The following is a 26,399-nucleotide window of genomic DNA, read 5'->3' as shown; positions in this document are numbered from 1 at the left end:
GATACTGTGCGAGTGCGTGATGTGATGTGTGTGTCCATTTTTCAGACATTGACGAGCAGTTATTGCCGTCTCTTGGACATATTTCATGTTTCCACATTGCGTGAAATGATGTAAACAAATATTAGGCAATCGTGTGTTAAGTTTGACCTCTATTGTGTAGCTGGTGTAGTCATAGCAAAAAAATACCACCACTCAAAAGGAAGATCTCTGGATGTTTCTGCTCGGAAAAAACACTGAATCATCCTCGATGTGTGATGAATATCTGTAAAACACTCCACTGTCCATGACTCCAAAATCAGGTGTAGGAATCGCACAAGTACAGGTGGTGCTTTAACAATCATGGACTGTCCTTTATCAGTCAAAATATCAAGCATGAGTCTGTCTGTGCATCAGCAGGAGGAGCCCTGCTCAGTTCCACTGTTGACTTCAGGTGCAGTCAGATGACTAACAGTCTGTTCAGAATCCCATGGCCTCTTTGGTTAGACAAAACAATTTGCTGCTCATGTTATCACACTAAATGTACAAAATCAAAGGACTTTTTGGTGATCTATACATGTTGGACCAAAGATTGATTTTAAGGCTTAAGAATTCAACACAAGCTACTTAAAGTATAGAAAACATCAGGTTATTAGAGGAGTATCTCCTCTCTCTAGTCAATGACTGTCGTCAAATTCAATGTGTAAAACACAGCATGTATGAATACCACAAACATAATCATCACACAATGAAATGTTCTTAAAAGCATCAACAATTCTATTTTGTTTGGTGTCTGAGTCAGATGTAGTGTTCTAATTTATCAGATCACTCATACACTTAATATGCTCACAGACAAAAGTGGGTACACTGCTAGTAGAATGGATCATCCTTCTTTGAGTAAATGTTAGTTAAACTGACAAACATACAGAGCACCAAAAGAAGAAAAATAAGTATACTTCAGACTAGTGACTGCATCAGAGCAGTAAACCCCAGACATCACACAGACATTCATCATTCTGTTGAGATCTGCATGGGCTGACTCCCAGGAGTCGACAAAGGTCAAAGGTTCAGGGACCAATGTCGCTCATCCGTCCTTGCTGTCTCGCGCAATCTCCACACTGTGGATTAATGTCTTGAAAGTAGGCCGCAGTCCTGGGTCACTGCTCCAGCACTCTGTCATAATCTTGTGAATCTGAGGGAAGAATCAGAATAAAGAATATTAACAAAGAAACAGAAAGAAAATATGCATCCTACTTTAAGAACAAAGCTAGTTTTACAGTCACAGAACCTGCAAATGTCCTTTTTTATTTAGAAATAGATATATTTTGTAATAACAGAGTTCTCTCTTCTATTTACATTTGATAAGGCATTTTAATATCACCTAGTTGTGATGCTTAGGGATAGGGATAATATTTGCAGGGCTAACTGTGCTTTAACAACACTGACAAAACAATCTGTGTGTGCACTACCCTCAAACCAAGAGATGTCTTCATTGCATTATATTGTACACTAAAAAAACCCTTTTGCAGTTTTTTTGTAGTGTGTATAGATTTACTGACCTCCTTTGGACAATGATCAGGTGCAGGTAACCTATATCCTTGTTTCAGCAGGTCAATCAGATGGTAGACAATCATCTGGCCCTGCTTCTCATTTCCCATCTTGTCCATAAACACCTTGAAGAAAAAAAAAGAGGTTTTTGTTTGGTTTCGCAGAAAACAGCTTCGAAAAACTTCACAAAATTAAAACTGCCAAAAAAAACTGTTGAGAAGTGCCTCCTGTTATTAAGAATCTCTGCAATAGAGCAGAGTGCTCAATCAACACTATAGCTTTTATAGCTCAATGAAGTTTGCCATGGCCTGTTCTCTTAAACTTCTTTTAACCTGTGACACCTTAACAGGGCTCTGCTTCTTGACTCACACATTAAACAGCCCAACTCATAACGCTGCAGCTGCCGATTCTGCTGCCTTCATTTCGCTGATTTATTCTCACTTTTAACAAGCATAACAAAAGACATTTCTGAGTCTAATGTCAGGTCAAAGATGATACCAATGCCCTGTTCTACACGTTTCCTACATGTTTGCTGAAGAAGCCTTGACTCAGTCCCTTCCTTCCTTCCTTCCTTCCTTCCTTCCTTCACAGCTGATTATTACTGGTATCCCGTAAATAAATGGGCAAATTGTGAGAATATAATTTGCAAACCACACAAAAAATGGGTCTAACAAAGATTGTCAGAGGGGTGACAAAGCAATTAAGGTAGAAAATGACAGAAAGAAGTAACAGAAAGGTCAAACTGTTGACCTAAAAAACTACAGTCAGAGTGCCGTACCGCTGGTGGGCTGCAGTTCTTGTCGCTGTAAGTGAAGAGTTCATAGAGGACGACACCAAAACTCCAAACATCTGATGCCACAGAGAACTTGCTTTCTGTCAGCGACTCTGGAGCATACCTGGAACACACCCACAACACATTATATATACAAAAGTCTTTTTTTAATGTTTTCTCTATATAAATCACATGATCTTATTTATTACACCTTTTCATAGCTTTGTCACAAAGGGTCACAATATTTACTACAACTGTAGCAAAAGCTGCACAAAAACATTCATAAAGTACCATTTTTTATGTTCATAAATGTCAACCCACAAAATTATGAAAACACTTTTTGAACTGCTAAAAAACAGGTGCAGTGCCTCTTCCTTACCAGAAGATGGGGCTTTCCCCGGGCTCTCTGACAGTGTAGTACTCTTTGTCCTGTGGCAGCACCTTGGTCAGACCGAAATCACCGATCTTCACCCTCATCTCGCTCTCCACCAGAATATTTCTAGTGGCCAGGTCTCTGTGGATGTAACGCTTCATGGCAAGGTAGTCCATACCCTGGAAGAAATTGGTTAAATCATATCATAACTTATACCATAATCATCATTTTAATGGTATTTGAGACAGGAAAGATGAGAAACACAAAGCTCCCAGACCAGATTTGAACCCTGGACAATTACCTTACAAATCTGTGATGCATAGTGTAGGAGTTTCTGGGAATCAAAGCGGTCCTTGTGTTTGATGAGATAATCTCTCAGGCTGCCGTAGGGGAGATACTCCATGATCAGCCGAAGGTTTCTTCTCCCTGAAAAAGAATGGCGTTAAAGTGCAATATGTGCGAGCAGCAGAAGCGGAGACCTCGCCTAAAATGGCATTTCTAGAGAAAATCTAGATTTATTTGTTTCATGGGCATGGTCACTGACGCCCTAGGCAGCAAATGTGGGGACTGTCAAGATGTTATTATGTACAGTATAACATAATATGCTGGGGTGGTAATATCAAATCAAGGAGCAGTTGTAGGCTGCCAGAATCGGAAAAAAGGGACTGAATCCCTTCTACTGTACATCTTCATTTAACAAGCTGTCATCTAATGTTTGTCTGGAGCCAAATCTGTGTAAAAGGTGTGTTCTTTTCATACGTCAAACGTTTGTGTGATTAATCTTCAAATACGTTTTAGAAGGAAACACATTTTGAGACACAGAAGGAAAGTACATACAGTATATAATCTCAAACAGTGGTTGTCCACTGTAGACAATGTCTAGTTGTGATCCCTCATGGTTATAGCCTGCTCAAAACAAGAGATGTTACTGTGAGCAACCAAATAAAGATTTTTCCTTCTCAGACTGTGTCATTTGAAGTGGTTTCGGGGGCCTGAAAAAATGTTGGTATCAAGTATTTCATGAGAAAAAGCTAAGATTAGAAAAATGTAAGAAAAGAAAAAAACATAATTAGTATAAAAGAAATATACTTTTTATCTTTTATTACATTCAATCAACCCTGTGGGGAGCCCATATGGTGAATCACTGATCCACATGAGTTGTATGACTAACATGGGAAAGGACGCAAAAAGCTTTCATTTTGATTACTGAATCATAACAGGTTGGTGAGTCATTTTATCATATTATTTTATGTCTCTCAAGTTTGCTAATAAATCAAGTTATAAGACAAGTTACACAGGTTGAAAACTGAAGACTTTCTGGCCATTTCATATCACACAGGTAGAAACGATGTGCTCATACCTGCACTATAGCAGACTCCTTTGTATTTGACAATGTTTTCATGGTGGAGGGATTTGAGGATCTCGATTTCCCGCTCAAAGTCCCGGAGGTGTTCGGCCGTGCTGTGCTGCAGTTTCTTCACTGCCACCACCTCCCCTGTGCTGTCCTGCAGTGGGTCGTACCTGCACATCTCCACGCTGCCAAAATTTCCCTGCAGCGTGTGATCAGAGGGAGAGCAGAGATACAGAGACATTTCATCTGGCTGTTGAGCACATGTTAAATGAGTTCCTCTGCTGTCAGTATAGTACATTTAGTCAAGTCATTTACTAGGATGGGATCAATGAGCTGCCTAATCACAAGATGAATTGGTTGTGACAGAAGGTGTCATCATCCACAAAGAGAAAAACTGAAGAATTGCCTTCTTTCATATCAAATAGTGCTGACCATACTTCATGCTGTCTCAAATGAGAATATCTGTGATGACAGCTGAAACTGCTGATTAGTCATGTGGGTTGAATGTTTGCCACAGTATATCATAATTTATCTGACAAATGCATTTCTGTTACCCATTTATTGTACCACATAAACACCAGCAAAAACAACCTCAAGAGAGGCTGAAACTCTCTTGTAGTGTTGAGGAAGTTTTAACAAATCTAGCTTTTTCATCCAACAACTGGATGAGTAAGTGAACTGTGTGTATGTGTGTGTGTGTGTGTGTGTGTCTCACTTTGCCCAGCTGTTTGAGAAAGATGAGGTGCCTCTCCTCAAACTGAGCGGGCTCCTGGTTCTCGGAGGTCCACGGGAAGCCGAAGCCTCGTGTCCTGCTGGGCACCATGTCGCTCTCCACCAGCAGCTCGTAGTCTGCAACACAACAAGATGCAACTTAGTTTTTTTTATACATGCACATATATGACTGGGAAACACAAAAATACACTTTTGCATATATCAATGTCTGCCAGGAAGTAATCTTCACCTATAATAAGTGACTCTGACACATGTTTGTCTTCCTACCTGGTGTGAAGAGACTGTTGAGATCTCTGATAATTGCTCTGAAGGTCGGTCGGTGTGAGGGCTCATAGTCCATACAGCTGTTAATCAGATTGGCAAGTTCTGTCCATTTAGGAGCCGGCAGCTGGTGCCTGTCCTCATAGAACAAGTTCTTCTGCAGAGAAAATAAAAGAGCAAAAGTCAGCACCTCCATTTTTCAGCTTAGCTTAATTTATCAGAAAGACAAAAATTGAAGCGTAACATGGTTTTGTGGGGAGGTTATGTGCTGGAACTACTTCTTGGCCAGAAGCAGTGATTTCCTGGAGTCTGTCAGGTTGCAAGATAACCAGCCCTAACACTTAATTTGATATCTCCCAAAATGTCAAACTCTTCCGATAATAGAGATTATTGTCATTAACTGAATTAATTCTCAGAACATCCTTTGTTTTTGTGACCTTGGAGCAGTCCAGGGTGCTGAGTGGTTTGTCTCCGCCACTGCAGATCTCCCAAAGCGTGGTCCCAAAGCCCCATTTATCTGTGGCTAAACTCAGGCCTTGAGGGTTTTCAATGCATTCAGGGGGCACCCATGGGATACGCTCCACCAGAACTGAAGGACAGACAGACAGAAAGAAGGAGATGGAAGTTCAGAAAGAAGAGCAGGGAGTGAGAAAATGACAAATAAGGGAAAGGTGATTTAACTCGGTCCCTAAGGTGACTGAGACGATCACACCAAAGCAAAACTATGTTAGCTGACAATAATCCCACATGGCATCACACAGGTGTGAGGTACAAGTCGTGTCACACCAAGACCACACATGAAGTCGTGTTTCTCACCTTCTTTGGGCAGCACTGTGATGCTGATACCAGGGTCACTGAGCTTGATGAAGGGCAGGCTGCCCGTCTTACGATCCTCCTTTCTGATCAAAAGAACGTTCTTGGCACAAACATTTCCGTGAATAAGGTTCTTATCCTCCTGTGAGCGGAAATGGGAAAAATCACCTTGGGTGTATGTAAATCACTAATTCAGTCTGGGTTAAAGGCTATACTGGTTTTATTTGCAGTTACTGTATGTAAGAAACCTTACCAGGTAGTGCATAGCCCATGCGAGCTGTTTAGCCACTTCGAGCTTCCACGTGATGTTGACACAACTTTTGTTCTTTTTCAGATAGATATCCAGAGAGCCGAATCTACCATACTCCTGCACCATCATGTCTGACAGAGAGATGAGAGTGACATTTTATTTTATTATCGCTGTAGCTAAACTAAATATCACAACAAAACTATAAAAACTCTCAGGCAACCAGATTGTGTTTTACTGTGTTTTCTTCAATGTCACTGACACTATTTTGCCATCTGGTCCAGTTCAGTCTCTATTATCCCATATGGAAAGTGCGGTTTTGGTCAAGAAATCTGAAGTGAAAAGTTTAATTTCTTCTCATCTTTTAGGGTAATTAGAAACATATGCTGTGATTTATATTAGTTGACAGTTGACCCTGATAAACAATGACAATTGCTTTGGATCTCTTGTGAGATAATGTAAAGATGGAGAATAGGTGTATTCTATTCAAACAATCCAAAACACTTAAAACACTAATCCAAACAAAAACATTAGACCTTTAAAACACATTTCAAATACATTCCAAAATCTTTCAGTACAAGTCTTTTCTACATTATAGTCTTTCTTTTTCTTTCTTGCTCTTTATTGGTTCTCAGAAATAGTAAAGGTTTCCAACGAAGCGCTCCGATGACGTGGGCAGCAGCAGATAGAGTAAAGATCAAGACTACAGTGGCCCATTAGTGACTTGTTGATCTGGAGGGCTTAATCCAGTCAGAGTGGGAGGTCAGGTTACAGCAGAAAGCAGGTCAGCATCCTCATTTCCTCTCTGTCCTCTGTACTCATCAGATGTCAACACTATTGTTTAAGTGCGAGCCTCCTTGCATTTCTTTCTACTTATTCCTCATGTATGCTTCACTGACCACCTGACTATCTTGATTACACTATCCTTTTTATATGGCACATGTGAGGATAACCGCAATGATTCCTTCCTTTGTGACCATCACTACTCGTGGTTAAGCTGTGACCCTTAAGTAGTGATTGTTTCATTGTGTGTGTGTGTGTGTGTTTGTGTGTGTTGTAGACTTACTTTCATCTCCACAAACACACACACCATAGTTGAGGAGTAAGTGCTTGTGGGAGAGCTGGCTCATCATGCTGGCTGCTTCAAAAAATGACTATGAGGGATAAAACGAGAGAAGGGATGAGAGAATTTACATTTTATTCTGTTAATTTGTCTCCTCTCTGCATGTGTCTTCAGAGTGAGAGAAAAACTAAATAAACAATGAAAAAAATGTAAATTTAACCAGTCAACCACTGAGTCATTCAGTCAACAAGCCAACCTCTGAATAGTTGCGGTGAGCCTTGTCCAGGATCTTAATAACGACTTCTATCTGATGCATCTCTCCGTAGTCTCCCAGCTCCTTCCTAACACCGCAGAAGATCTTCGTGAACGTTCCTTGGCCCAAACTCTCGCTCTAAAACGTTGAAACAAACAACAAATAACTGTGTTATTGTTATGTTAAAAACCTATTTTTTTGAAAAGGAGTCAAAGAGACTATTTCCTGACCAATACTCCCTAACCATGAAGTTACTTAAACCTTCCAACTCATATTATTAAGGGACATGATGATGGTCTGGCGGTATACTGTGCCAGAAATTCCAAAAACATAATGACAGTGCTGATATTTTTATAACTGACCAAATAACATACTGTGGACTGTATTGTTGACACAAGAACGTTGCAAGATGTCAGTGTCTTTAACTAAAATTTGTCAAGGGAGAAACTGGCATGGCCGTTTTCAACCTCACCTCAAGTTATCTGAATGAAAATGGGGTTTATGGGTACCCATGAGTTTGCCCTTTACAGACAAGCCCACTTTATGCTAATCTAATGCAGTTTTTGGCAAGAAAAAAAACATGCAGTTTTTTATGTGCGGTATAAATGTGTTATTTTCGCCTATTCGAAAACTGGTGTATTTGAATATTTCTTCATACTGCGGTCCCAAAACAGTCTTGGAATTGAAAAAACAGGTTATGACTGGAAAGCCGAGACTCTTGTGGATTCAATGAACCCAGCTGTATTGTGATGATGTTAGTCCCCATAGTAGCCATTTCATTGTAGTGGGACCGTTTTTGAAACTTGACCTCACTATATAAAATGACCTCTGGCATAATCACAGCCTCATGAAACTTTACAACCACTAACTAGAGACCGAGGACATTCAGAGGACACCATCCATGAAAATGTAATTCTTACAGAAATCTCCAAATGTCGAAGGTTTTTGATACCAAATCACAGCATATATTTTTCTACAGTGTTCCTCAAGGTTTTGGTGCTTTAATATGGTATTTTGGAGGGATTTTAGACCATTTTTATCAATTCTTCAGTGGTCAAAAGTTGTTAAAATTAGCACCAAATCTGTGTAACAAATGTTACCAACCCAAAAATTGCTTATGAGACATAATTGAGCATGTGAATGGCCATCATATACTTCCATTATAATGTTTTAAGCCCTTATGCACTCTAAACGTTCGCCTTTGAATAGGCACCTAGCCAAAACACAATGTTTATTACAGATTTATGACTAGAAAAACTTGACACACAGTGCTGAGCTGCATCTCAAATTAACTTTCAGGCTCCCAGTTTTCAGATGATGTACACCACTTCTATGTGGTATATACTGTTGACCCGTTATCTCCCCCTAAAGATCCCCCCCCACCCCCCAAAAAGACAAAAAATGGGTCTATGGTGGGTCTCTAAGGGTTAACAAAAACATGTTCTTCATTATTTGGAAAAGTTACGAGACAAATAAAACCTTCACATGGGCACACATGGAAACTCATATCATCCGATATCTATCTTGGATTTGATAATGACATTTTTTTTTATTGAACTCCTGTATACATCTCACACACTTTTGAGTTTACTCGTTGTTGCCATTTCAAAAGTCAAAGCAGGGGGCCACTGAATCTTGGATGTCTCTGAAGTTTAGAGATTGAAGGGCTGCAGGAAGAATCAGCTGATTAATGCCAAAAAGCCCAAAGACAAGAAACTGTCTTTCTCACCTGCAGCCTGGAAACCAAACTGCATAGTGTCACCTCCTGTCTATCTTTTTTACCAGGACTGAACTGTGACTCATCCAACTACACCTTTCAGTATCTGACCACATGGATTTGACCGAATTTTAATTCAAAACAGAAGTAAGGTCTCTCCATCTCTCATCTAACCGCATGAATAAGCTGAACAAAAGCTCAAAACAGGAAGATTAAAAACACATGTTGTACCTGCTAAAGAACTGGTGAGAAGACAATATTGCAATACAGAAAACCCCCTGAGCCATGAGATTAGTGGAACTGCTTTTGTGGTTTTCCTGTGACAGACCTGTTATACAAAACTTCAAGTGAACAACAGAAAACAGAGCGAGACGGAAATGGACTAGTCACCAAAGTGAGTGCACGGCTGACACGCTCGTCAACGCACGACAAGCGTGTCAGCCGCACGCACAGCACTCACAAAAGTCCACAGGGATTTCTATTGACACTGAGCTTCTGTAGGAGAGTCAATTAAGGAAGTCTTTTTGTTAAATGCAGTGACCTCACTAACCCTGCAGGAATCTTTGTCTCCTCTGATTGAGAACAATGGAACGCTGGCTCCTGTTGACAAGCTCACAATGGGCTGTGTCCTCTTTCCTTGTCTGCAACGGACTAGTTTGCCTTCCACAACTAGAAAAGCACTGGCGACTCACTTATGTACAGCTCACATTTGTCTACAATCTACAGCTTCTGTAGGGCAAGAAATCACCTTTTCAATACTCTTGTTGGCTTCTACAAAAAAAATGTGTACATGAGGCAATGTGTGTAAAACTAATACAACCTACAATAAATAGACTGAAGAATTGGCCTTATAAGGAGTGTTGATATTTTCTGCTGAGAGATAACACTAAAGAAAGAAGTCAAAGAAGGTTATCTTACAATGATGAGGTCCTCTTTTCGGATCTTGTGGAAGACCATCTGGCTGATGTCGTGTTTTTGAAGTGAGGGAGACAGAGGGACCTCTGCCCCTTGGTTACTCCTACACACCAGCATGTTGGATTTGTCTGAAGAAATGTTAAGATGGACATAGATTAACTCACACTTTAGTGCTACATCTGATTAACACCAGAGTTATTGTTTTTCCATGTGTGACACTGTTTAATTGCAAATTTAAGTACAAATATAACAGCTACCAATTGTAAAGTTGGACTGCTTAGTTTAAAGTTTTTAATCACAAATATCAGCATGAATAAAACCTATGTGTCTTGTTTTTTTTTTGGCCCTTATAAATGGGTAACTTCACTCAGAAACAAGAGTTTTTGCCAGAATAGCTTTGACAGCTGGAAACCTGGTGAAGTAATCATTGAGTCATTAGTATTCATCAGTACCTCCATTAAATTCCCACAGAGATGTAATGGTCATGTTGTGCTGGTGGGCAGAAAAAATCTTGCTTTTTTACCCTTTTAAAGGATAGTATTGATTCTGCTGCAGTGAATGATACAATACAGTTAAAATAAATCAATACATTTCTATCAGTGATTTAACATTTCTTCAAAAATTTCATACAACTTGCTTCACCATGGCTGACATGGTGCTTGGCTGTTTATGTTTATGAGCTTCCAGAGCTTTAAACTGCCAATTATAACTGCATGCTGAGGGTCAATGGTAACTTCAAAGAATAAATATTCTGTAGTCTTAATTGGCCTAAATCCGATGGGAAAATGATTGACTCAAAAACAAGACTTCTGATATGAGCAGAAGCTTGGGTAGAAGATGGGTAATTGGCTGCAGGAGGGATGTAAGAGATTTGGGAAAGACGCTAAAAAATAACAAAATGACAAGATAACAGTGTCAACGACTCCTGTGGGACAGGAATTCTGTGGGACTTTCAACAAGGGGTCATCAGTTGAGAGGCAAACACGGCTTATTGTACACTAACTGATTCAATCGGGTGAGTTTGAAAAAGAGTTCTAGCACCCGTCACCATTTTCTTATATTTTCTAATAATTGCTTTCACAATGTCATGAAATATGACTGTAACATCTAACATGATCCGGATTTTGAAGCCTAAACTTGATCAATTCGATATTCACTTGTGCGAATCATCGGCTGATGGTTTTAACAGCACTCACTCAAAGTTTTACAGTTGATCCGATATGAGTGCATCCATATATAAAAGGATGAGATGCTGTTGCCAGTTTTTGCAAAATTATTGTGAACTGTTCTACGCTGACCTTTGGGGCTAGGTGCGGAGCACCTGATCAGCTGGAATGTGTATCCATCGGTGCGAAGCGCCTCCTTTTGGTAGCAGTGCAGAAGCTCTCTAAGGGAGCCGAAGCTCCTCTTGGCACCGCTCAGGATGTACTCTCCCGACTCCGTCTTTACGATCTGACAGTGCTTATAGTCCACCATAGTTTCATACTGAAAATAAAAGAGAAATTTATGGTTAAGTTGTGCTAAAGCTGATTTTAACTGACTACAGAGAACGCTCCCTGAGGACGAGTCAATCTAAGTAAGAACGCATAAGTTCTCAATAAACTTACAAATCTGCTACTTCAATTTATTCTCAACTTCCTTCAGATTAATTACATTAAATACACTAATTTTGTATTGATGCCACAATTTTGAGACTGCATGAATGGACTTTATTGTAATTACAATAATGTAAAACTGCTGCATCTGATTTAAACAGAAACAGTATGTCATTGTGTGTATGGTGCTGCTATCAGCTGAGTTGTCCATTTAATGTGAAAATCAAACCTTATTGCTCCCTCCAGTGGTTAAAATTATGGGCATTATTTTAAAGGCTCTGGTGTACACACCTTTAAGACTACCTGTGTTTCAGTGTACCAGTGAACAAACCCAGTTTGCTTTCACAAACAGCCACTCAGTTAAATGTTGTGATGCCGCAGTCACTGTGACTGACCATCTTCCTCCTAACTAACTATTACACCAGAGCACTTTAAAATGTACTCCGGCACTAGAGTACATTTACAATACAGTCTAAAGGCTCTGGTTGTTGTGACATGATGCTAATGGAGGAAGACACATTTTAGTAGTTGCTGAGATGCATGTGATCATGGGCTCCAGAAGCGAGTCAGTAATGTCAATCAATTAGCAAAGACTTTGTTGAAGCCTGTAAAGTCACATGTGAGAAATACAGTACTTCACATTGAAGATGAACCCAACATTAACAGTGCTTACCCCCACCACAAACGACATGAAGAATTTGTCATAGTCCCTGGGGCTACAGCGAAGGATGTAAAGGCCTTGGTGGTTGCCAGAGCGCCGCAGCTTACCAATCGTAAACTCCATCCTGTGATCAAAGAGACAGAATGTGTCTTTGTGTGTGTATGAATCTTTGGTTGTGGGGGTACAAGCACATGTGCGACGTGCTGTATCTGTACATACTGTCTGTGTGATACTCACGACACAGGGCCATGGCAGTAGCTCTGAATGCACTCGAGAAGTCTTGGCGGGGCCACTTCTTTACAAAGATAATGATGAGCATCTGCAACCAGTCTGTAATATCCATCAACTAATGATACAAATGACAGAGCCTCTGAGAGAGACGGAAAATCCAGTTCCTTGAATGAAAAGAGGGGAGACAAAAGTAAATTATTCAGTACCTGCTTTTATTATAATCATTGTATAACAGCTTATCGAGACAATTTGTTTTTTTGGACTGGCTTTTTTTCTTTCCTACTCTGTTGTCATTTATAACTTTCATGAGGAAACTAACAACATTTACACTTCATATTCTTGTTGATACACAACATTCATCTCTCACCCTCTGTGGTAAAGGCAGAGCAACAAACTAAACAACAAAATCAAAAGAGGAACAAACCATAACACAGCAACACAATGATCGAGATGACGTAGATAACACAAAGGCAGTTCCTTAATGAATCAACAACCCAGAAGGACGTTAAATTAGTAATCACATATTCACGCCACAGATGAATACACAAAACTTCAGCACAACCAAATTGAACATCTACGTGTCCTCTAACAACCACCCCAGTCCCACTCCACCCACCAATCCATCGCCCATTAACTGTCATAAACTAAATTACTTCACAGGTCGGTATAATGGGTCCAACCTAGTTTTTTCAAGATTATCTTTTTTGTTACCATGCAAAAAGAGACACAATTGTTAAACTGGGGAAATCCCTATCCCTTACATCCATACACTTCAGTCTTCATTAAAGAACATAGTTAAAGATAGGCAAGTGTACGAAACTCGTGTGATAGTCACACTAATTAAGCTTAGTTAAATCGTTTATCTTCGTGTGCGTAATTCATTTGATCAAAACAGATTAACAAATGTTGCTGAGTCTCATAAGAATACTCCAAAACCTGGTGCCTACATCATCCACAATCTAACTCTACCGCCAACAGTTCAGTCAGTGATTTGGGTGACATTTGGTTCACATCGCTAACCTCAAGCAGAGATGAGGAGCAGGCTACAGAGAGTCTGATAACCTCACTTCTTTCTCTTTCATTTTCAAACATGTAGTTTTCAGGCCCAACATATCAGAAATTGCACAAATCCCATGAGAGCCACAAAATTTTTTTCACATATCCTTTAGTCCTTATCCTCAACCCCTGTGAACATTTTGGTGTTTAACATCTGTGGCATTCAGCTGCTGTTAAAAGCCACTTGAACAACAAAAATAAAGCAAAGTAAACAAAATCATTCATCTTGGAGTGAAAGCAGAGCAATGTGGAGCAGATCATCAAGAAGATTAAAGTGTGTACTATACCAAGATCTGGTTGTCCTGTCTGGTGAGGGTAACTATGCGACTCTCCACAGAGCCTTCCTGATTGGACTGCTTGATGCTGATGTCTATCACCTCTGAGAAGTCACAGTATGTCTGCAGCTCCTACAGACACAAAAAGAGTAAAAATGAGTGGGTTACATTTGTTTTAGATAAAGAAGCACGCACACACGTACTCTTGTTATTGGCAATTAATTGTAATAACCAACTACTGGAGCTCCATCTATTGGTTAAAACCAGCCAGGAAAGCATCACAGTGTGACTGGTATTATACAAATGCATTACCATGGCAACATGAAACCATCTCCTGGGCCTCACCTCCTCTGCTCCCTCCGCCTCTTTCCCTTTTGACCACTGGATGCCCTTGTTGCCCATGACGACGATGGTAACCTCGCGTGCGGAGAGGTCGGTGACTTGGAAGCGCTCAGAGTAGAGGGATGGAAGCAGAATCTCGAGGCTCATCAGGTATTTGAGCTTGAGGTTGCACACCGTGGCCTTGCACTCATTAAACTGCTGGATGAACCTCTTGAAGCGAAAGCGGATCCGCTTCCGAGTCAGGATGTTGTATTCCTGGATGCGGTCTCGCATGCATCTCGGCAGGAAGGACTTGTAGCTAAAAGCAGCGAGAGGGTCGGGGGTGGGTGGTTGATCAGGAGGAGATGGAGTTGAGAATAACAAAAAGGGGGGGGGGGTGAAGAACAAATGCAGAAAAAGAGGAAAGACAAAGAAGAGAGGGGCAAGTGAAAGAAGAAACAAGGTTAAAAGAGCTGAATAGGGCTGAAACAAATAGCTGAATAATTGATTAGTCAATTGACAGATGAATACTATTTTGATAATCAATCGTTTTAGTCATTTTTCAAGCAAAAATAGTGAAAAAATGCTACAAAGTTACTGCTTCTCTTCCTCATATATAATAGCAAACTGAATATCTTTGGCTTTTGAGCTTTTGGTCAGACAAAACAAGATATTTGATCGCTAAAATGCTGATATGGGCATTTTTTCACTTTTTTTCATTTCATAGACCAATTGATTAATCAAAAATAAAGAATCGGCAGATGAATCGATCATGAAAATAATTGTTAGTTGCAGCCCTAGAGCTAACACTGAGTGCTTTGTGCAGGTTCAGCTAGTGTGCATGCTGAGTTTAACCTGAGAATCAATGCGTAGCCATCACGAATTGTACTAAAGACTCACTTGAAACAAAAATAAATACAATTAGGGATGAATTAAAGAGAAATTAAATTATACTTAACATTTCAAGTATGGACACAGTGCATAAGCACAGTGCAGGTCAACTATTATAGACACACTGAAACATTATCTCATACACCGAGATAATTGATTCAACTGCATGAAACTATCTTGATGCTCACTGTATCCCGAGGAGTTTGTCACACTGCTCTGAAGTTGTCATTCATAAGCTTTACCACATGCACAACAGCGAAACAGGAAGTATTTTACAATATTTAGGTGGTTACAGTACAAATGTGTGGAAAGTACAAGTTAAATGGGGGTTTTTTTTCCCACATTTTAAAGGCTGCTTTATAATTAACACACATTGCTGAACTTTTTAGATTCTTCTCAAATACCGAAAATATTGTCACGTACTGTAATTCAAATCAGCATATTATGGCTAAAATAACATGCTATTACATTCGGTCAATATTGTTCATCTCTTGTGAGTGAGTGCATCCTACCTGGTATCATTGTAGATGTCTACAGGTGACTGACCACTTTCTTTGGCGAGCCTCATCATGTCCAGCACCGCCATGCCCAGACACTCTTCCTGAGCCTCATGGCTTACTGGAATATGAACCCTGCCCTTGAGAAAGTCACTACGCCACTGCAGGACGGAACACAAGATGCAAAAAAATCAAAAATTAAATTAAAAAGAATCTGATGGATATCAGATCTGTGGGAGAGGAGGAGGGTCAACATATTTACTGTCTTATCTTAAATTTACAGTGTGAGTATAAACATTAAAGAGTGAGTCATTAAATAAAAACAAGCACAGAAGTTTTTTGGATATGCTTGCCACCATTTTTGGTGATACAAGTTTTCAAAATACATTAAAAGTCCATTTTAGAGTTATAGACCTTTGAACCAAACCAGTTGAGGCACGGATTCATTCTGCAAAAGCTTTATTATAAATAAAAATAAATGTTACAGTTTATTTAAAGAAAGCTTTTTGCAACCTGAAACTCCTTTTATTCGATATTTCATTAACAAACAAATCAGCGGTTAAGTTGGTAGGACTGTACAAGCTCGACAACAGCAGGTGTCTGTGAGTAATAAACACTCTGTGGGTCAATCTGTTGACACCCAGCTCATGGTGTCAATGTGAACAGCGGAGATAAAAAAAAAAAGCTGAATAGAGCTGTGTGTTTCAAGTTCTCGCAAGCATGTGGAAAGAAAAAAAAACTCAGAAAATATATAAAACGCACCTGCAAACACACACACACACGCACGCATGCACACGCACGTACTGTATGTGGGCAGTGACACAAGAAAACAGTGTGAAAGAACCCTGACATATCCTTGTTCCCCAATTTGTACATCTTAAACACTCTTACTACCCCACTTCCTGTTTTCAACTTGCACAAAAGAATGGCTGACATGACAGACAGACTGGCAGTTAGTCAGAGAGTCAGGGTAAACAAGCACATTTTATCTCCCCCCGCCCAACATTTCTGCTTATCATTATATTAACAAAAGTAGGTGAAGAAGAGGGCATTAGTTTCTCAAGTTTTGTCCTCTGGTTTACATGCAGTTTAAAAGAAAACATTCACACATTTTGCAGCCTCCACATGTTAACCACAACTGGAACTATACAAGCATACAGTATGCGGTAGATTATTTGTGGGCTAACAGGGTGATAAGTACGCTTTTAGTTTGCGGCCTGAGAAATTCTCAAGTCTTTGTTTGACATTTACAGGTACAATACATTCACCTAATAATCCTACTCTGGCTCTGTTGCAGCATGGGTGGTATCATGGCAAAAAATGCAACATCCAAACTCCTTTCCAATAAGTTATCACACAACGATCCACACATTTCAAACCTTCTGTATACTATTTTTTTGTGTATATATGTACAGTAAAACATATCTTAGGTAATTGGTAAAACCTGATATTGTATTTTATCTAGAGGTCCCCTCCAGACATGTTTTAAAATGTATATAAAATACTCTACTTTAAATAATATGGCAACTGTTAAGCATGAATCCCGGAGAAACATGGTTGCCAGAGAAAACATAGCAGTACCAATGAGCAGTGCAGCGAACACACCAAACATCTCGCATAACTTGCACAAATTTAACCATGAGATCATTTGTGTTTATTCACCCCAAACAGCCGGTGAGCAACGGCAGGCAATGACTAGTCCCCAACCAGCACGGTGATGTTACTGAAGCTCAGTCTGAATGAACCCGAAATTAATTTGATTAATACAGATTTTGCTGTGATTTAATTGTAATAAACGGATCAAATGGATAACGAAATAACTAGTCTACATCATGATGCCGATTTGTAAAAGTTATTTCACAGTTTGTGTGTTAGGCTCATCAGAGACCCAAATATATAAGCACAAGCACTGGAAAAGTGACTTTTTCATAATATGGCCCCTTTAAAAACACAAATGCAAAGACTTAATGTTGATACGAGGTGTAAACTAACCTGCAAAAATTGGTATGCCATGACACAATCATCCATGATGGGGGTCTCCATCCCCTTGGAAACACCATAGCGATGAGCATGGGATGAATTGCCGCTGTTATACCAGCCAGGAAAGTAGTACCTGGATAGAAGAGTAGACAAGAGAGGAGCCAGTAAGACACAGACAAGGAAAAGAGAAATATTGAATTAAAAGAGAAGTGATCCAGGCATTAAGTACATAAAGAGTCTGAAACAGGAAATGGAAATGAAAAACAAAACTGAAAAAAAAAAAAAAAAACTATGTCTATGCCTACCTGATTCTGAAGTGTAGGCTCTCACTGTCTGACTGCTGCAGTTTGAAGATGTGATTAGGAGGGAACCATATCTGGTCGCTTTCCCTCATCAGACCAAACAAGTTGCAGAACACTGGAGCAATACCTGGTAAGACAAAGAAAACAATCATCTCAGGTCATTAAAATGTTTACTGTAGACAGAACAGACAGTTTTATTTTGGCAGTAAAAGTCACTGAAACTCAGTGTACTTTATGGAGGTTTGAATTTGTGGCTACAATAACTGCTGCAGATACCAAGGAGCATATATGCAAGTATTTTCCATTTGGTCAGATTCACTTTGTACCCACACATGAACAATATTTACAACCGGCAAATATTTAGAACATAAACAAAGTTGCGCATGCACTGTGTGTTTACAGTACATAAACAGAGAGTAGGCTGCTGTGGCGGTAACACTGTAGACTGCAAGTGACTGTGCTTTGACACATGATTGCAACCAAGTACCTTTTCTCAGTGGTGTTTTTCGGTGGAGTTATTTGTGTTGACTCAGTGAAAACCACAGTTAAGTCCCCTGCTTAAGAGTGTATAAATGAAAAATGAAGTTCCCATCAACGGTTTAGTGAGTTTGCCTGTTTGCCAGGAGTTTGTCTAAGATTTTTTTCTATGATGAAAGTTAATGATGATACTGCTCAGGGGGTAACAACCTTAGTATAGATGACTTTTACCTCATCATCTGATCATAACAGCCTACTTCGGCAGAATTTTATTTCCAACCATTCCCACGACTCCTCGTGCTGTTTTAAAAACACCAGCACCACCGATAGCAAGGTGTTTTATCAGTCAGGCCAAAACGTCCATTAGCAGAGAAAATATCATCAAGCAACAGGAAGCACACGAATCTCACAAGAATGAAGCAATCGTATGAGGATGGGAGTGCTGCGTAAGAGGAAGTATGCTCAACCACAACGGGAAGTCAGCTCAGTGTACTTACAAGGTTGATCTACGTATAATATGTATAAGCCCTACCTTACCTTGAATTGTTTATTAAGATAAGATAAAAGAAGATAAGATAAGATAAGACTTTATTGATCAGAGGGGAAATGTGCATGTTACAGCAGTGCAGGAAACAAGGAAACAGATAAGAGCTAAGAGTAATAAATGCAAACACAATAAGAAGTCAAGTAAATAGAATTCAATCTATATACATTATAAACATTACAAAACAATATAAAATAATAAAGTAACCAATATGCTTTCTTAACTGTTTTTAACCGTAGGAGCTGAGAACATTAATAAAATGTGAATATTGATTATGTATTCAACAGTTTTGCCATCTTTGCCTTCTAAAGGGTTAAATATGTTAATTTTAATATTCACTTCTTGTGTTAATTATGTGAATGGAAAAAAAGCCTATCAAAGTGCAATGATATACGGGTCTGCCGGGAATGTGAATACATTTTACTTCATCCTGGTGGGAATGTAGCAAGACTTCCAGTCCTACATCAACAAGCATCATCAAATTTGATCTCAATAGTACGTCTACAAACTCATCTTATTACCAGACCACATTTAAAAAACCGTCAAGAATAACCAAATAGATAAAGCACAGAAAATCCCTCACATGTGATGGTTATTTGATTGTGGTTAAACCACGAAATAGAGAATGGGAGAGTAAGACAGCTGGAGGCGAGGTAGATGTTAAGATGAAGAACAAGACGAGGAGATGCAGGAAGTAGAAAGTGGTCAAATAAAAAATTAAAAGCAAGAGGATGGAGAAAGGGGAAAATAAAAAGGAGAGAGAGACGGGTTGTTTCTTATCAGCTCGAGAGGGAATGGAGTGTGGCAGGGAGAGATAGAGCTAAGGCGGAGAGGAAAACAGACACAACAGTTCCCCAACTTCCTGATTTGAGTTTGCTAGAAAGAGAAGGTGAAAAAGCAGGCTGAACACAGAAACTCTAGAAAATAAACAACTAAGGACAAAGCCTACTGGTTAAGACACAAACTGTACGACTGTAACTGCAAGGTCGTCCACAATTCTATATCAGCCGCAAGGTGTACCAGTGGTGGAAGATCTTTTACTTAAGTAAAAGTAGTAAAGTGTTTTATTATTATTATTATATATGATGTTTTTTGGATTAATATTACTGCTGAATCAATGTGTATGTTGCATTTTACTGTTGTAGTGTTTAAGGTTGAGCTATACTACTTTGTATACCATTGGCTGGTTTAATCTACAGTCATGCATCATATTCTATAAGATCATCATATGTTTCTAGCATCGCTGTCCTGTGAGAACCATGTATCTCTAAAATGTCAACTTTTTATGAGCTCAGAAAACCAGCCCTGCTTTCAGTTTTGTGACAGCATTTTCCAGCTAATCCAAAAGGCTTATTAATTAGTTTTCTTAGCTTCGGCATTAGGAGAATGTTCTCAACCCATAAAGGAGCACTTAATCCTTCAATTTTTCATAAACATCAAACTTTAGGATCACCAAATTTGGAGATAGTTTTCACTGGACTGGAAGGGTATGAAGAATTGTAATCTGTGGTAACTACAGCTGTCAGACAAATGTAGTGGAGTAGAAGTATAAAGTTGCATAAAATGGAAATACTTCGTAAAGTACCTTGAATTTGTACATAAGTACTTAGTTACATTCCACCACTGAGGTCAGGTGTACATGTATAACACTGACTAAATCAGGACTTCACAATGTTGAAGAAACAACCGGATATGTGATGATAAAAGCAGGAACATCATCAAACCACTGAACTGTTGAAGAGCTTTTGAACATGACACCGCTAATTTATAAATTATTCAATTCATACATGGTTAATTAACACCCTATGAAATAATCAAATATAATAAATGATCACACCACTTAATTTTTATTGTCTTTTTTTCCTTTTCCTTGTTTTTAAGTATATTTGATGCACATTTCTGTTCTTTTAGCATCATGCAAAGCTCATATTAAACTAATTCATATGAATAAACTAAACTGTGTGGGCAGACATCAGAACTGAAATCCTCTTGTGACTCACCACATGCTTTCGCTGCACTGATGCAGAGTTCCTCTGCTATGTACTCCCCGGATGGAAACGTGAGAACACTCTCTGAACCGTTGGCCCCACCTCCTTCACCATCCTTCCCAGGGTAGTACATGTGGACACTTAGGCAGGTGGCATCCATGTCCGGCTTTGGGTCAAGTTCGGCAGTTGGGTCAAGGTCCGGGACAAGGCCACTGTCATGTGCTGAGGGGCAGGAGGTGGGCAGGTCCATATCTGTCAGCAGAATACAGGCCATGTGCTGCTTACCACAAACATCCACCTGTAAGCAGAGAAACCAATAAAACTGGTAAGAATGATAGTGAGTAGAAAGTACAGAATATACTGGAAATTAATTAGGTAAGAGGAAGGAATTTTTTGAGTGAAGCAAGCAGTGTTTTACGGGGCTTACCAGCCAACTACAGCTTTCTGTCTGACAAACAAGCTTTTTAGATTTTAATGTGTTTTTTTTTACACATTTACAAGAGTCTACAGCCACACTATCAGCTCTGTGAGGATGTTAGGCACAGTGGTGTTTTGAGCTACATGCTAATGTTGGCATGCTAACATGCTGATGTTAAGCAGGAATATTGTTTACCATGTCCACCAGGTTAGTTTAGCGTGTTAGCTAGCATGCTAACATTTGCTAATTAGCACCAAACACAAAGTACAGCTGAGGCCTATGGGGGTGTCATTAGTTTTGCTGGTATTTGCTCCATGTGGAGCACACACACACAGTGGACTGAGTCCCGCCCTCACTGAACCACAGAGAGCAGAGGGGAGGACAGAAGCAGCGCCACCATAAATGAAACAAGTGCAGATAAATTAGGTAAATCATATAAATAAACATAATCTCTACTGCGTTTTGCTCACCGTCATTTATGGTCACACTGCTTCTCTTCTCTCCTCTGCTCTCTGTGGTTCAGTGAATTATGTCAATAAGTTATTTATATATGTACATTAATAAAATAATAAGTTTAACCAACTACTATTTCTGATGCCGACTAGCAAAGGTAGCAACCTTCAATTGAGTAGTTGACTTTACACGTACATCCCTAGTAGCCCGCGCTGTAATGTGTATCTTAGCTGATGCTGCTTTGCTTGCAGAGGTCTAAGTAAAACAGGGTTATAGTGAACAAAAAGCTTTATATTTAAACGTGCAAAAGTGAAAAGTAAAGCTTGAAGTCTGCTCAGTTTGGTTTGAACATTTTCCCCCCGAGTACTACTAGTTGCATCTGTCAGCAAGCAACGTATTGCAATTGCACTAAATATAAAATTTTTGCAGACCACAACAATTTTGAGCAGTGACTCATCCAGATGCCTGAAATTCTATTGAGTCCCTGTCTGTTAGGTGACACGAAATAGGCATTATCAGTATCATCAATTACATTTATGGTTGCTTATCAGAACATATAATTACTTGTCACAAGACTGACTATACAGGCTACCCTGAATTGCTCTCTCTCATATTATGCATACACAATATATTCTTTGCAGATGTGGTGCTGTCGCTGTTCCAAGTTGTAATATTTTAAGCTGTCAGCAGATGAAAATATTGGATATCTGTCCGATACTGACTCAAATAGCTGGATTGGGTGTCAATGACAATGGGCTGATCTGGTATTGGATACCATTATTTTAATAAAAAACAATTCAGTAAATTTGTATCTATGTATTTATTTGTTATATTTTGTTTTACAAAGTTAGGAAAGCAATGTTTAAGTCAAGCCTGATTTTGCCTGACATATAAAAGAATGATCCCAGTCTCTTCAACACAGGGAGGCACACAGCTTATTAATTTAACACTGGTATTGGATCAGTACTCGGTATTGGACAATACCCAAAGACCAGGTATCGGTATCCGGACTGAAAAAGTCGGATCAGTGCATCCCTAGTTAATGGGATGTGCTCTATACTGTACAGATGAGGCCGAAATTATTGGTACCCTTGCATTTTATTAAAATAATGCGCCATACACCCTGAACAGTGTTGAAATTAAAAGATATTTTATTATCAATGCATGTCTATGTTTGGTTTGCAGTGGAACAAAACAAAAACGTTGTGAAAATAACTGAATCGCCTGGACAAAATTATTGGTACCCTTTGGAAGTTGTAAAAAATAATCGATTAGTAGTGCTACTTTAAGCAGACTATTGTGTTTTAATTAGTAACACAGGTGTTTTCAATCTTATAATCACTCATGCAGCCAGTTTAAAAGGAGAAAATAACTCACTCATTAGAAAAAAGGTAATAGCCAAGCATGGTGAACATAAAGGTTACAAAACCATCTACAAAGAGCTTCACATTCCTGTGACCACTGTTGCCAACATTATTAAGAAGTTTAAGGCTCATGGAACTGTAGCCAACATCTCTGGATGTGGTTGCAAGAAGAAAATTGGGCCGAGATTGAACAGAAGGATTGCTCGAATGGTTGAGAAAGAACCAAGGAAAATTTCAGTGCAGATGCAAGCTGATCCTCAAGTTCATGGTACAATAGTTTCAAGTCGCACCATCCGTCGCTGTCTGAATGAAAATGGGCTCCATGGTAGAAGACCCAGGAAGACCCCACTTCTAAGAGGGACACAAAAAAGGCAGACTGGACTTTGCCAAAATACATGTTGACAAGCCACAGTCCTTCTGGGAGAATGTGCTTTGGACAGATGAAACAAAATCAGAGCTTTTTGGTAAATCACACCAACCCTATGTTTACAGAAGAGCAGATGTTTACCATGCCTGAGCAGCATGCCTGAAACATGGAGGAGGCTTAGTGATGTTTTGGGGTTGTTTTGCTGCCTCAGGCATTGGGTGCCTTGAATCTCAGCAGGGCACAATGAAATCAGAGGACTATCAAGGCATTTTGGAGTGAAACATACATCCCAGTGTCAGAAAGCTGTGTCTTAGTTGCAGGTCATGAGTATTCCAGCAGGATAATGACCCCAAACATACATCAAAAAGCACCCAAAAGTGGATGAGAAGAAAACGTTGGACCATTCTGAAGTGGCCTGCTATGAGTCCTGATCTGAATCCCATTGAACATCTTTGGAAAGAGCTGAAACTTGAAGTTGGGAGACGGCAAGCCATCAAACCTGAGAGAACTGGAGCAGTTTACTCAAGAAGAGTGGAGAAGTATATAAACCTTATTCAGAGTTACAGAAAGCGCTTGACTGGAGTTATTGCCTCCAAAGGCTGTGCTACAAAGTATTAAGGGTACCAATATTTTTGGCCATGCCATTTTCATTTATTTTATTGTATTAAATAATGTTATGTTGTAAATCACAAGCAAAGTTTCATTTATATTCAATGTGAAATAAAGAATGATGGATACCATATACTTCTGTCAGTTTCAACTTAGTACAGAGAAAATGTAGCTTTTTTTTAAAAAAAAAAAAAAAAGGTGGAAGGCTACCAATAATTTCGGCCATGTCTATAACTGGGCTGAAGGATGACTCCAACTGTGCCATGAAAGGTTTGGGATTCAACAGATTATTCCAATAGTGCACCTTCAGTTTTCATTGGATGGGGTTTGTGCCATTTTTTGCAACAACTGAACATTGTTTTGCAGTTGTATGTTAACTGTTGACCACCAGAGTTTTCTTCTAGGATTCAGTATCAAAGTGCCTGGAGTCCAATGTTAGACCCAGTTACAGTTCCCATTTAAATTGCATCATGGAGTGTAATAGTGAAACAGTTTCTCTATTTCTGGCAATACATTTCATGATCGCTCAAAAAAAAGGGAGGTTGACATTTGAAGCAGAGACACAAAAGCCAAGGCAATTACAACAACCACTAAAATCAGTAAGTCAAATCTGAGAGTGCGCTGAGAGTTCCAACATCTGTCCTGGTATGTATTTTAAGATATGCATGTAAAAGTTAATGGTATTTATTGGTTTTTGGCAGATGTACACTTTCAGCTGAAGCAACCCCCCAAATACAGAGATAATATGTTAATGTTGCTACAACTGTGTTTATTAAGGTTTTTATTCCTGCCACACATTATAATCATACACATAGAGGAAGTGAAATCAGCTACTGTATTATATAGTTGATATGAAAGCGCTTGACAATAATGGTCATCTCCCACACTGACTGGAAACTTTATCTGATAACACAGGAATGCTTAGCTCACATCTACAGTTGTTGCCTTCATGCTCTCTTTGTTTGTTGTTGTGAGCTTCTTTACCCTCTGGCTGACCCCGAGCTAGTCAAAAAAGGTAAAACAAGGGCTTTGCATCAAATAGCTTAAAGTTGGCAGGCACATTTTATGCAAATGTTGTAAATGTAGCATTTGTTTAATATTTGAGAGAGTAGCTAATCCCATGCAGGACACAGCACAGAACCTGGCACAAGGTAAAAGTAAAAATAAAGACATAGAAGCAGGAGTTTGTGATACTACATAGTTTGATATGTGGCAAGAGGAAGCTCAGCACATGTTTAAGATGACATTGCTCTCTCACCATTTTGTCAGTGTGTTTACACACCCAAAACGTTTATCATGTAGCAGACAGGCAGAGAGTTAGACCAGTTCCTTCTGTCTTATCGGGGCCTTGGTGCTGGTTTAGGTCAGTGCTATCAGCTCAGCCACATTTTTTGCCTTTTATGCCTGCTCTGCTTCACTACTGACCACAAATGCCACTTCTTCAATCAGCACTCTGGACATTTTGCACTGTTGGGCTTCCTTTTAAAGTTTTGATAAAGTTGCACTGTTGGCCAATTAAAATACTTGGAGAAATAATTTTGGAGAAATTGAAATCTACAATAACTGGCTATGTTGTAGAGGTCCATGTTAAGATATTTAGAAAAGTGCAGTGGCCTGCAAAATCAGATAACACTGCATTGTTGGCTGCTGTGCAACAACCTTGACAAAATGTCAGTCGGAAGAATATAAATGAGCCCACAAATTCAGATGTCCCATGCATACATACATGGTAAGGTCTAAAACAATTGATGGGCCTTGACAAACATATCTAATTCATTTTGATATCTGGCTCAATATTTGCTTTCTTCTCCTACTGTAAGTCAGGGAATAGCATTATCCATACCTTACCGCAAAGCCAAGGCAAATAGCATGGACAAAGTGGTCAGGGTATTAAAATTACAACAATGTACACACTATACTAAACCTAAAATGATTAGTCGATTGACAGAAAGTTAATTTTAAGTAATTTCTTAGGCATAAATGAAAAATATTCCCTTGTTCCATCTTCTTAAATGCGAATATTTCCTGGTTTTCTTGCCCTCCTATGATATGTACCCTTTGGGTTTTAGAGTGTTGGTCAGGCAAAAGAACTAGGAAATACATGATTGTAATGGCCATTTTTGAAGAGTGATGGAAGGTTTTGTGGTCTGATAAAGCCAATACTGACTTTTTGGACCATAATTCTAAATAGTATGTTTGGTGTTAGCCAACCGGACACATCACCAGAAACACATCATGCCAAATATGAAGCCTGACATCATTGTGCTGTGGAGCTAATCTGTTCATGGTTCACTGAACTTGAGCAGTTTTGCAAAGAGCACTGGAGAACATTTCCAGTGTCCAGATGTG

General features: G+C 39.3%; 2 protein-coding genes across 4 annotated transcripts in view; one reads left to right on the top strand and one right to left on the bottom strand.

Annotated features, from left to right (window-relative positions):
* Window positions 1-26,399, top strand: part of plgrkt (plasminogen receptor, C-terminal lysine transmembrane protein) — a 65,487-nt gene that overhangs the window by 18,249 nt on the left and 20,839 nt on the right. The window contains exon 5 of one of the 2 annotated variants that reach the window (XM_042394283.1): window positions 6,161-7,130. The exons of the other annotated variant lie outside the window; for it this stretch is intronic. Within the exon in view, the coding sequence (XP_042250217.1) occupies window positions 6,161-6,222 (62 nt within the window). The 3' untranslated portion in view covers window positions 6,223-7,130. Of the gene's footprint in view, window positions 1-6,160; window positions 7,131-26,399 lie in introns of those variants that run through there. 2 annotated transcript variants of the gene reach the window in all.
* Window positions 731-26,399, bottom strand: part of jak2a (Janus kinase 2a) — a 37,602-nt gene continuing 11,933 nt past the window's right edge. For both annotated transcript variants that reach the window (XM_042394277.1, XM_042394276.1), the window contains exons 2-24: window positions 20,852-21,137; window positions 17,834-17,957; window positions 17,541-17,661; window positions 15,564-15,709; window positions 14,185-14,479; window positions 13,852-13,971; window positions 12,515-12,672; window positions 12,290-12,401; window positions 11,320-11,506; window positions 10,025-10,149; window positions 7,393-7,527; window positions 7,140-7,227; window positions 6,080-6,207; window positions 5,830-5,968; window positions 5,451-5,602; window positions 5,020-5,170; window positions 4,736-4,869; window positions 4,030-4,219; window positions 2,971-3,095; window positions 2,676-2,848; window positions 2,303-2,420; window positions 1,536-1,649; window positions 731-1,168 (exon numbers count right to left, since the gene is read on the bottom strand). In XM_042394277.1, coding sequence (XP_042250211.1) covers window positions 1,061-1,168; window positions 1,536-1,649; window positions 2,303-2,420; window positions 2,676-2,848; window positions 2,971-3,095; window positions 4,030-4,219; window positions 4,736-4,869; window positions 5,020-5,170; window positions 5,451-5,602; window positions 5,830-5,968; window positions 6,080-6,207; window positions 7,140-7,227; window positions 7,393-7,527; window positions 10,025-10,149; window positions 11,320-11,506; window positions 12,290-12,401; window positions 12,515-12,672; window positions 13,852-13,971; window positions 14,185-14,479; window positions 15,564-15,709; window positions 17,541-17,661; window positions 17,834-17,957; window positions 20,852-21,113 — 3,405 coding nt within the window. In that variant the 5' untranslated portion in view covers window positions 21,114-21,137 and the 3' untranslated portion in view covers window positions 731-1,060. The remainder of the gene's footprint in view (window positions 1,169-1,535; window positions 1,650-2,302; window positions 2,421-2,675; window positions 2,849-2,970; window positions 3,096-4,029; window positions 4,220-4,735; window positions 4,870-5,019; window positions 5,171-5,450; window positions 5,603-5,829; window positions 5,969-6,079; window positions 6,208-7,139; window positions 7,228-7,392; window positions 7,528-10,024; window positions 10,150-11,319; window positions 11,507-12,289; window positions 12,402-12,514; window positions 12,673-13,851; window positions 13,972-14,184; window positions 14,480-15,563; window positions 15,710-17,540; window positions 17,662-17,833; window positions 17,958-20,851; window positions 21,138-26,399) is intronic.

The sequence above is a fragment of the Thunnus maccoyii genome, chromosome 19, assembly GCF_910596095.1.
Source record: "Thunnus maccoyii chromosome 19, fThuMac1.1, whole genome shotgun sequence".
Lineage (NCBI taxonomy): Eukaryota > Metazoa > Chordata > Actinopteri > Scombriformes > Scombridae > Thunnus > Thunnus maccoyii.
This window is presented reverse-complemented; position numbering and strand designations above follow the sequence as displayed.